The sequence below is a fragment of the Ruditapes philippinarum genome, unplaced genomic scaffold, assembly GCF_026571515.1.
Source record: "Ruditapes philippinarum isolate M1 unplaced genomic scaffold, ASM2657151v2 ctg5474_1_1_1_1, whole genome shotgun sequence".
NCBI classification, from domain to species: Eukaryota; Metazoa; Mollusca; class Bivalvia; order Venerida; family Veneridae; genus Ruditapes; species Ruditapes philippinarum.
In genome coordinates this window covers 19669-32027 of record NW_026852808.1, presented here as the reverse complement: position 1 = coordinate 32027, position 12359 = coordinate 19669, and the positions used below count along the sequence as shown (strand labels likewise).

The window sequence follows — 12359 nt, the reverse complement described above, 5'->3', positions numbered from 1 at the left end:
AACAAAAATAAGAAATTGTAACAGAACATCAATCATGTCAATCATATATTTTTGAGAAACGAAAATCATAGCATCGTGTGCTTTACTGCATTGAAATATTTTACTTTTTAGAAAAAGTAGATATTTAAGAATTTTCAATTGATGTTTGAAGAATCAAAACAGTAACAACTTTTTACCCTTTTCCCGCACTTCATAATAGTGGGTATTATGTCCAAATGAATTCCTGACAACAACTCGGTACCTTCCATAATAGAATAGAACAGAATAGGAGTTTTAAAACTATCATCTCACGATAAGGACGAGTTTGGATAGTGCTCCCTGTTCATTTGTTAACATATTTCTAGCAGAGCATACATACTCTCCTGCATCAGCACAAGATACCCTATGAATAATGTGTTGAACAGAACTTGTATTTTTCATCACTATGATTTCTTCATCTCTTTTATTTCTAATAACAATGTCTAGAGGAGGATTAAACTCCGCGGAGCATTGAAAGGTCAACTCTTCATTTTGGTTTACAACTAATCTCTCTACTGCCTTCATTCCGAAGTTGAAGCGAACTCCACGCGGTTGAACTGTAAAAAAGTGTCATAAATTTAGACGGAGCGATTATCTTATTGTTCAGTAATATATGCCTTAAAAGGAATGTAGAGGACACAATTTCTTCCGCATATAATATCACTATTCTAACAAAGCGTTTGGAACGAAACATGGTGATATAACTAATTGAGGCATCTGTATCGTGTAACTTACGACACTATACTACTTGAACATAATATTTTCAATCAAGCATCTGGGAATAGAATATATTTTTTTCTCTCTCTTACAGGTAATTTTTAAAAAAAAAGTTGTCAAATTGTTGATACATACGAAAGATGAATTATCAGTAAAGGTTTTAAAGTAGAACAAAAGCTATATCAGAGGTTAAATAGAAAATAAAAGAGCCGTAGCATGGTATGAAATATCAAACAATCTAACCAACCTTTTGGCTACTGTCCTATAGAAATATGTTAACTTTCAATAAATGTATATTTCAATAAGAAAGATTCACCAGATAGTTATCTAAATGAATTAGCTTGACAATGAATTTCAATGAAAATTCACACATTTTATTTTTCTTGACCGTTATCACTAGTCTACAGCTGTACTATATACAGTGAAAGTTGAGAAAACCGGACGGCTTTCGGACTTATGGTTTTGTCCGGTTTTCTCAGCGGTCCGGTTTTCTAAATGTTCCCTTCAGCTGTTCAGGATCTTATATTATAACCGAACAATGACTTACAAAGGATGCTGTATATTTGTATTTTCAAGATTATGTGTACGTATATTGCTTAATTAAGAAATTATAAAAATACAAGAAAATATGTTTTAATTGTTTTTGTCCCATTATTGCATATAAATACAATAAAAGTTTGGATTTAAATGAACAGCAGTTACAAAATGTACCTCATAAAGATCAAGTTCGAGTGCATCCGCATATGTTTACTTTTGGGTAATAGATAATGATTTAACCAACATAGTTTATTGTTTGTTTATAATAATAACATATTGATCAGATTTTTATGTAGGTCTAGGCAAAGTTTCAATGTTTTTAATTAATTTAACTTTGTCACTTGTAGACAGCTCTCGTCGAATTCTTTTCAGCCATGGAATAGAACTTAGCGCCGATAAATGTCGTTTCCGTTCCGTTGTCATTTTAGGAAATGAATATACAAAAAGCAACAAAGTAGAAAAATACTCTATTTTTATTCAGTCTGATTTTAACTGATCAATTCCTTGTGCATTTTGGCATTTATATAAAACGGTAACATCTATACATTTCAATAAATTAACCTTTGAAGAGAGACATTATAACAAATCAGACAATCATTGTTCCGTCGTATTAGACACAACCAATTGATAAGTACACAAGGTTATTCACACATTCGGCATCCGGTATTGTCAGGGTAATTGTCTATATAATTAACTTTGTAGTTCCCAATCAACCGTCCGATATTCGGTTTTTACAGATTCCGGTATTGCCAATGTTAAATACAATAGTTTGAAAAACGGAAAATTTGGGACTGAATTATTCGTCCGGTATTTAGAGAGTTCCGATTTTCTCAGCGTCCGGTTTTCTCAAATTTCACTGTACTAAAATCATACATTCTTACCTCAATCAGTAATATTAGCAATATTACTTTTTCTATTCTCGTAAAATAATACCATTCTTGACCATGGTTACTTAAATTTACACGTTTTATGTTTATTTTGAAGGTGCCGTTACTATAGCAACTCGTTTCAAAATATCGTTTGTCAGCTAGGAACCCATCTGTTATACAGCCCCAATTGTCCGAAAGATACATGTGTGAAAATGAGCCCGTGTGATTTAAAATTCCCTATTGTGTAACAGTTATGTTTTTGTTTGTATAGCATGCCAATTCCAAACTGCTGTTTTCTAATACATCATTGAAAGCTGGCGAAATAATTGAGTTTTCTGGTACAATATCTGTAATATTTGATTAAAATGTGTTTATATATACTTAAAAAAATAAATTATATGAATCTGCTGTTTACGGTTAAAAAATTCATCCAAATAAAAAATGTCAAGAGCCGATTTGTGTACAGAAAAATATGGCAATCTATTTCACCAAACTTGTAAAACTATTTTATTTCTAAGGTTGTCAGTAATAATGTACATTCGGTTTTTACTGATTTAATTATATTTAGCACTTGCGAACTTTGATAGAAGATAAGACGAATATATAGATTATATTAGTTTGTTTACGTGTACGAAGAAATTTCATTTCAACGAGTGAGCTTTGGAGACATTGTTCATACAAATTGTATACATATTACACAGGAAACAAACTAATTTTTCTTTTTTATTTTATGCTAAAATAATGTTTAAATGAAAGTTCCTTAATATTAACTTGAATATCATTTTTTTCACATTGGTAGACACCATTTCAGACAAATTTCTCATTATATACATGCGGTCTTGAGCTAAAAAAATAAGTTAAAAGATCAATGTTAAATTGCGATAGTATTATTTATTTCAAACAAAAATGTATATTAGTTGGTGTCGGTAAATTGAATTAATTGAAGTAGGTGTTAAAGTTTAATCATTTTGATTAAATTTCAAATGAAGTTATTCATCAATTTAAGTTATGCTTTGCACTAAACAGGCCTTATTTCCGGAATTAAAAGCTAAAAAATATATTTTGATAATATTCATTTTGAAATTATCAAATATGGTTTTCATGGATATGGTTTATGCATATCCTTTCAAAAGCAAAAATTAAAAACGATTACTTATGAAAAAAAGTTAATTATATTTAACCCTTTTCTAAAATCAGTTCTGGAAATTGTTACCAAATTTAAATCATTAAATCAAATGTACATGCATACTATAGGGTTAACGCACGTTTTTCCGTGTTATAACGTCTGCAGAGTCCCGAGGAACGGTTGGTGCCCGAGCCCGGTACAAATACATGTAGTAAGCAAAAATACATTAAAAATTAACATGGCAATATGCATGTCACAATACTGGTTTTGATATAAGTAGCTGCAAAACTTTAAACAATTTGTAGATGGAAATTGGCAAGGTTTTTTTTTAGAAAGTATTTAATTATAAAACAGAACTTTAATAGTAATTTGTTACGTTCACAAATCCAAACGGACAATGATACATATGAATACACTTCAAATGTTTATTTACTCACTAATGTTACAATCAGTTCCAATAAATTATTTTAAATAAGGTGAATAAAGACATCAAGATTTACTATAATTGTTCAATTCTACGACAAATGTTTATCTAATGATACACAAAAAATGATAAATCAGCAACCTGGACGCAACATGTTTTTGTAATGTTCAAAAGTTATTTAATTTCCTAATTATTAATAGGACAATAGTTGTTTAACAAATATCAAAGAAGTTATATTAAGTTTCAAGGAAGTTAAATTGAGCTTCCGATTTTCTCATTAATGTCTGAAATGATTTACTTAGATGAAAACTGTAATACAAACATATCCATCAAATGGTGAATGGTGACTTAGGTATTTGTATCGATATCGCCGTTAAGGCCTCAACAGGCGGTAGTTCAAAAAACAACTAAAATTTAGATGTAAAATCAAATATTAATATCTGAAACTCACTATTTATTGAGTTAATTCTTGATTCACAGGACTGGAACTGTTTTCTTATGAAATTCTTGTTGTACAGACCTCCAGCGATGACAAGTGAATTTTAAAACTATTAGGGATAAATTGTTAATTGAATCGTAAAGTGGAGAAAAGGGGCTGTTAAAAAAAATTGGGTACCCTGATTGGTTGGATGTTCGAATCACAAATACACAGACGAAGATTTTTTTAAAAAGGAGGAAATTCCTTGCTGTGATCATTTTCTATTAATATAAAAAACAATTCTTTACACAGTAAGACCTAAACAGACTTAGTTAAATCGTTATATTTCAGAAGTACATGATAATTTTGCCCCATCCTTGATATCGAAATCCGAATCAATTTTCTTCCTCTTAAACAATGTCCTAAATTGGTCAATACCAACAATTAAAACAATTACAGATATTCCAGTTATAATTTTGTCTAAATTCTTCAAGGCATCTTTTTGGAGGAAATGTTTTGGAGGTTTATATGTTGATACGTTTGAATGCACGTGCTGTTTTGCTTTGAAAATTAAATTGTACATATAATCTGTCTTTAATAGTGTACATCTAAATCCTACAGCATGTTGAGGCGTTCAGGCAAATAATTTTATAAAGCTACAGAAAGACTGTGTTCATTCTACCTTGTAATAAAAGGCAGCAGATTTGCAAAATAGATGTTGTTTTAATGACTAATGGTGCAAAAAGAGATCATAGCTGTCCTGCTGTCTTTGTTCTGGCCATCAGTTGTTGCTTACTTGTCCAATATAGAAATAATAGAAACTTGCAAGCAAAACAACTCATTTCAATAACATTCATTTATCTGTTTCTGCTCTTTCTAGTATACAATAATCGTTTCATGTTTAGTGATTTTGTATATAGGAATGTATATACAAGTATTTCAACTGCAAGAAATGCCGCATGAACTCATCGGTGGACTTCTTTAGTTTAAACATATTTTATTGCCTTAAATACATGTTGACAAACATATTATACAAATAATGAATATATATCAAAATGCAAATGAGTTGGGCAACAAGTACTTACAAAATTTGATTAAGCCCTTCCCACAAACGTGGATGTTTCTTAATTCATAATTTCTATATTTTCATGTTGAAATATTAATTCTGCTAAAAGCGGTGCTAGGGGGCAAACCGGTAACTAACATTTACCACAAAATACCATAACCTTGCTGAATCAAACAAAGCCTTAACAATTTTTATGTTGCCATTTTGAGCGTTCTTCAATATTCCTTTTTTAAACGCAACTAAAGTTTTCATCAATATTTTATTAATAAAGTCAAGCAGAAACATAATTTGAAGATCTGATACACACACACAATACACATTTTTGCTTAAAACTTTGTAATTTTGGAACTGTAGATGTAAATTTCAAATCATTTATCTTTTGAATCAAAATACAGACTAAACGTGGTTAAACGACCACATTTCAGTGGCATGAGACAAAATTTCAATAAATTCAATAAGTTCAGGTGCAGATGGATATTACTTGTGGACAACATACCTCAATCTTTATTAAGATGACAATTCGGATTTACTATATATTTTGATATATTTAATGTATTTCAATTTAGGTGATTTTATGTGCTAATTTTTTCGCTGTCCAATTGGGCTGAATTAGATTTATGTATATTTCAATAGAATATAATGAATATTGACCAAAAAATGATGATGAAAAATGTGTAGGATAAAATATAAAAACTTCTTTAATTATAAAAAGACTGCCACATTCTTTTTAAGAATTAAATGTTACAGATACATTCAAATTGTTGACAAGACTTTTGTTAAAAACGTCAATGGAAATAACAAGACTTATATCTGAGACTTCAATTCTTTATTTTTTTTTATTTATAATTTAAAACTAATGTCAATATGAGTTTATGCTGGTGTTCCATTTCCCACGGAATGGTATTATTCAAGATTTCATCGCTTGTATTACACACCGTATTACAGGAGCCAGTGATGACAGATTGCTGCTGTGTTGGTGGTGATGTTTGTAGATTGTAGCACAGTTTCGCCACGGCATCGTTCCTTGGCATTACCTGTACTAGTTGCCTTCATATTGCAAGGAACTGATAACTTCCTTACATGCCAGATCAGAGGTTCAACACGAAAGACCTTGGTCAATCACAACGACGGTAACCTGCATCTTCCGGAAGTCGAACTCGCTCATTCCTGCGTTATTAGATATACTAGGTAAAATAGCATATATTGTTTAATATTGATAGAGAAGAAAATGCATTTGGAGAGACATTTGGGAAACTGGGAAAAAATAGAATAATGACTAGTGAAGCTATGACATTCATTTGTATTTTTCTGAATTGTTATCCAAGAGGGTCCATGTTATTCACAAATGTGAATTATAAATTTTCATTTGAATGAGAAGACATGAGAAATTTAGATCTTTTAGATGTTAATATACGGATAGAATATAATATAGGTAAACTTGAAATTACATGTATCATATTCATATTATAACACATCATTTTTCAAATACAAATATGACAATTTGTATCATCAACAAACAGAATGAAAATAGTTTTGTCTATCCATATACTAGCACAATAATCATTACAGTAGTAATATTCATCATCAAGCAAGTATTCAAACATTGAGGTAGAAATATACACTTTATGAAAACATTATTGTACAATTAGATATAGAGATAACACACAAAATAGGGAGGGATAGAAGGTCAAATTAGAATCTCAACATGTGAACTACTTTACTTGCCAACCAAATACAGATTAAACTAAAACTTTAGAGGTGAAAAAGACAAAAATGTTTACCGCTAAAGTTATAAGCGACCAATAGAAAGTTGTTTATTACGTAAACCATGAATTAAAATCCACTAATAAAAATAATTATATCGATCAGCTTCATTCAACCTTATAATTAAGTTATTTCTAGTTAAAAATAAACAGCAGTTCATACGAGAGGTGGGTTTTAGTTTATTGTATAATCTGGACAGATCATTAATGGGAATTATCTCAAAAATATTATGTACAACAGGTACAATATGGCTTGTGAAAATTTACAGATTTAAATGTTTATGTGAAAAAATATATATGAATTAAACGTGAAACAAATAGACTACGTTTTTTACAAAACGATTTGGTTAGTATCCATATTTTTGTCATCGGATAAGTTTTGTATTGTCATATCTATATATTCACAGTTTGTATCCTTATCCGTTTTGATTCCTTGCATGTCAATGTATGCCCCTCTTGCAGTGTATTGCTCATCAATTTGTTCATAAACATTTTCTGCAACATTGTCATTATGCCCAGTAGTAGCCTGGTATTCAGTGATAACCTCTAGAACAAAACATTTTAAGAACAATTTAAAAAAGCATTGAAATCGAAATAGATTTACTGTACTGTAGCATTCAAATATTACGTTCCGCTATTACTTTTAAAGTAATCAAACGTGAAAACATTTTGAATAATAACACTTACTTAATCCTAACTATACACTTGTTTGTGTAGAATTATAAAGTTTTAATGTAAGATGAAACTCTGATAGAGTGAAAATGTCAGGACATGCTTAAAAGACTTTGTCATGTTTATTCACAAGAGAATATTTGGTTAATGGCAAATTAGTATTGTTCTTATTCTATAAACTTTTAATCATTACTAAGCTAGCTTTATATGATATCTCTATATTTTCCTGTTTCATTGTGACTGATAGTTGAAGTGCGGATTAAAGAATGCGTTAAAACTGCATACCAGCTGTTTTTCTGTCTTTTATCTTCAAAGTGCGTTTACGTCTGAAATGAAAGATAAGTAGTCATATAGAAATAGCTGTTAAATAGCTGCATACATATTTTAACCGCATGTTCTTTATATAATTATTATCGCATGTTCTTTAATATAACAGAGAAAAATCTATTTGATAAACATGTAATGTAACCAACCTTTCGGACGAGGTAAAATAGACTGTGGTTGAAATACGCAATTTACTTTTTTATGCGGACCTGAATATTACTTGACATGAAAACAGTGGTTTATTTTCATATAATTTGGTGTTGGGATCTTTTTGTGTCTTTTTGTGTGTTTTAATTTGTTGCTGCTTTTTTGTAGAGGGATGCTTTTTTGTATTTCTTTTGTGGATTTCTGTTGCTGTTTTTGTAAGTATATTTTGTTGTTGTTGTTTGTTTGTTTTCTTGTTGCATTTATTTATTTATTTATCTTGTCTCTTTGGTGACATTTTCATTACCTGGTATATATCCAATAGAAGAATGCCAATACAACCACAAAAAATGTGAAACTAGATGTACCAACTGCGACCCTTAATAGTGTCGAGGCTGTCACAGGCTCAGTGGACTGTTGAGGAGCTGGAAAAAAATATAAACCTATATATATTAACTTAAACACTTTCGTGTTATTTACCATCTCACATTGGTAAGTTATTATTGATTACATTTGCACCTGTAATAAGTTACCCATCAATAAAATATTATTAAAAAGGTAATTACTAGTGTAAGTTATATTGTGGTGTTTCGTAAGTATTTAAGTAAATGATCTTTCAAAAGGCAAACATATGTTTTATAATGTGTTCGTAATTGATTTAAAACATGTTAACTGCTAAATCAAGCGGAGAAAGCAGAGATGAATATTAAAAACGTAAGCAAGGTGGTATTTTATTTCCTTACAAATATCAAAACCACTTTATCATTACTAATTGCTAGTTGGCCAAACACAAGAGATAACTAACCAATATAGTCCATAATTAATTACCGTTTACGAAACTGTTACAGAACAACAAACAGAAACATTTGAAACATAAAATTTGGAGCATCGGAGTGCTTTGTGACTTTGAAATGTTTTACTTTTTGGGAAATGTAGATTATCAGGAAATGTTAATTGTAAATTTTTAACATTAATTGTTTTTACCTTTTTCCAGCAATTCATAATAGTAGGTATTATGTCCAAATGAATTCCTGACAACAACTTGGTACTTTCCATAATCTGAGTATGTAATATTTCTGATTATCAAGTTAGATTGTAACCCATAAGATGATATTATATACTTATTGCCGTCATTTTGTAATGGCACTTTCTGTTTATACCATGCGAATGCTGTTTTGTTTCGCTCGTCAAAAAAGTCTTGAGCTAAAAATTGCAACGTGACGTCAACATGCAGAAGAGCAGTTATCTTTGTTTCTTTTACTGTATCAGCTGACGGACTTGGAGGACCTATAAACATGATCAACGATATAGAAATATTTAATCACAAAGAGTCATCTAAAACTTATACATGTCTCTTGCAAACTTAACTTGGTGCTTCATTATTTTTTTATGTGAAGTAAGTATGATCCGTAAATGTTTTAATACAAGTTAGTACAATGTTACTTAAAGAAAGAGAATTGATATAATATTTCCAAAGCTTTATCTTTTATGTTAGATCTAATTCCAGATCAACGGTTTCTATAGATGAAAAGACATGAACGAAAGATTGATAAATTTACAAATGATAGATAAAAACGGACAGAATAGGAGTTTTAAGACTTACATCTTACAATGAGAATGAGTCTTGAAAGCGCTCCTTGTCCATTTGTTAACATATTTCTAGCAGAGCATACATACTCCCCTGCATCAGCACAAGATACTTTAGGAATAGTATGTTTAACATCATGAGTGGCATATTCCATCATTTTGATTTGTTCATCTCTTTGATTCCTGATAACAATGTCTGGATGAGGATTAGACTCAGCGAAACATTGAATAGTCACCTCTTCATTTTGGTTTACAATCAACCTTTCTCCTGCCTCCATTCCAAAGTTGAAGCGGACTTCACGCGGTTGAACTGAAGAAGTGTCATATACATGTAGATATAAATAAAAGGAGTATCTTTATCTTGTAACTTACGACACTTCAATACTGAAGTCTTTGTTCTATTTCCGTTGCGGATCCAATTACTTCAAGGCGCTTGATATCATCTGATGTATAATTGAGCTCAACTTAATCGGTTGGCTTACTGCAGTGTTCACACTTATCTTAATAAATGTGCATATAAGCAGTTTAATATTAACATAAGGATTACTTTAGCAGCAAAATACTTTCGAACGTGCATCTGAGAAGGTAAATACAATTAAATTATTTTCTCTTAGAAGTAATTTCAAAGATTTACCAAATCGTGGGTGTGAAAGATGAATTATCAATTATGGTTATTGACATTTAAAAATCAAAATATTTTAATGAAATTCAACTTACACAACACATCGAGCATGACGTATGTTTTTTGTGTACCACTTATGATATGATCAGACTCGCATATGCATTGACTATGATTGCGATTCACTTGTAGTGCAATGTACACAGTCACCGTCGTTTCTTTGGTAACAGTTGGTGTTGAATTACTGTTTAAACAGGTCATTCTTAAGGTCGCTAATGGTTTTCCACCAGTTACAGAACAGGTCAATTCAACAGATTCGGTCTCAACAACCTGTATCGTAGAGCCGTTTCTGTAGCCAGCTATCATTGGGGGACCATCTGGTGGATCTTAAATGATCAAAACGCATTAGAGCAGAAATCATTATATTTTGTGGGACACTAAAAAAAAAGTCTTGTTTGCATCGTTTTCATCGATAAGCCTAACCACGAATTTAAGATCACATCCTCTGGTGTACAATTATTTAAATTACAATATTTGCATTTTACTTTTTTTGCTAAGACAGGCAGTTTTCGAACTTGAGAACCAACAAAAATATCCTTTTGACAAATCTATAAAAGTGCATGCCTACGAAAATATCTGAATTCATAATAAGTACATTCACAAATGTTTAAACAGTTTAATGTCTTTCATTTTAGACTTTAAATAATAAATCTTATTTATATGAACAAAAGGAAAATAAATGTAACTTTTAAAATACATAGTGCAAATACGTACATGCCACGTTCAGTACAAATTCTTTGCTGAAAATGTCTGCTGCTTTCACTTGTGTCCATACTGTGCAATATAAATACCAGCGGTCTAGTGTTCTGTTCGGGAGAATCCGAAGAATACTCTCAGCTACTGTCAGCCAGTTTTCTTTTGGAATATATGATTCTGTCGAATGGTTTGTTATATCGTAGGTTATATTGTTGATGGGATTCCATAAGTACCATTTAATTGATGGTTTTGGTAAACACGCCGAGGTTTTGCAACTTACAGTTTGGATTTGATTTTCATTTATGTAAATGCTTTCATTTGAATGAAAGTCAAAGATAACTTCCGTGGCAGGAACTGCAAATATATACATACAATGTACTATGATATTATCAATTCAAACATTAGAAATCGTTACATTTAAAAGAAAAATCGATTGATTATGAATCTTTAAGTTGTATTTCAAATGTGTATGTTCCCTGGCTTTATAGCAGGTGTTAGGCGCCGCGTCACAGCTGTGAAATGTTGCCACGTACTTCACTTCAGTGTTGTTTTATTTTTCTTGATTTTCGGGGTTTTGACTAGTAAAATGCTGTACAATATTCAAAAAAAGATACATTCTTACCTCGAACAGTAATATTAGCAATATTACTTTTTCTATTATCGCCGTAACAATACCATTCTTGACCATGGTTACTTAAATTTACACGTTTTATGTTTATTTTGAAGGTACCGCTACTATAGCAACTCGTTTCAAAATATCGATCGTCAGCCAGGAACCCATCTGTTATACAGCTTTCATTGTCCGAACGATACAGGTGCGAAAATGTGTCCAAGTGATTTAAACTTCCCCATTGTGTACTTTTTACGTTTTTATTAGTATAACACGCCAATTCTAAACTGCTGTTTACCAATACATTATTGAAAGCCGGCGAAATAATTGGGTTTTCTGATACTATACCTGTAACAATGATTAAAATGTTTATATATATACATATATTTTTTAAGAAATTCACCCAAATAAAAAAAATCAAGAGACATTTGCCACTTCGTCAACAGAAATTGAATAATAATAATGTTCTTTAGGTCATTATGCAGTTAATTATTATTACCACATGCAAACTATGAAAGAACAAAGGACGGAAATAAACAATTATTTATAAAAATGTAATTCAATTTATTTCTAAAATCAACTCTGGAAACTGCCACTGAATTCAAATTATTAGATCAAATTTACCATTCAGTTTAGGGATTCTATTAATGGAACAGTAATTACATTATATAATTAGATATAGCAGGAAATGACAAGAAAGTACAAATAA

General features: G+C 30.6%; 1 protein-coding gene across 1 annotated transcript; it reads right to left on the bottom strand.

The window, feature by feature from the left end:
* Positions 1 to 282: 282 nt before the first annotated feature.
* Positions 283 to 11999, bottom strand: LOC132724996 (titin-like). The gene is made up of 9 exons (XM_060709994.1): positions 11663 to 11999; positions 11059 to 11394; positions 10383 to 10670; positions 9682 to 9975; positions 9063 to 9365; positions 8386 to 8503; positions 7896 to 7936; positions 7344 to 7484; positions 283 to 575 (listed from the first exon to the last, which is right to left on the bottom strand). Exons 3-9 carry the CDS (start codon positions 10648 to 10650, stop codon positions 283 to 285), a joined length of 1458 nt encoding a protein of 485 aa, XP_060565977.1. The 5' UTR covers positions 10651 to 10670; positions 11059 to 11394; positions 11663 to 11999.
* Positions 12000 to 12359: the final 360 nt, after the last annotated feature.

What these genes read in the sequence shown, in the direction of transcription:
- LOC132724996 (XM_060709994.1), bottom strand. Translation starts at nt 10,650, where the DNA reads ATGATAGCTGGCTACAGAAACGGCTCTACGATACAGGTTGTTGAGACC. An exon ending in CGTCATGCTCGATGTGTTGT is followed by an intron (nt 9,976 to 10,382) that starts GTAAGTTGAATT and finishes ACACTTCTTCAG; the next exon opens with TTCAACCGCGTGAAGTCCGC. An exon ending in AAAAGACAGAAAAACAGCTG is followed by an intron (nt 7,485 to 7,895) that starts GTATGCAGTTTT and finishes GTTTTGTTCTAG; the next exon opens with AGGTTATCACTGAATACCAG.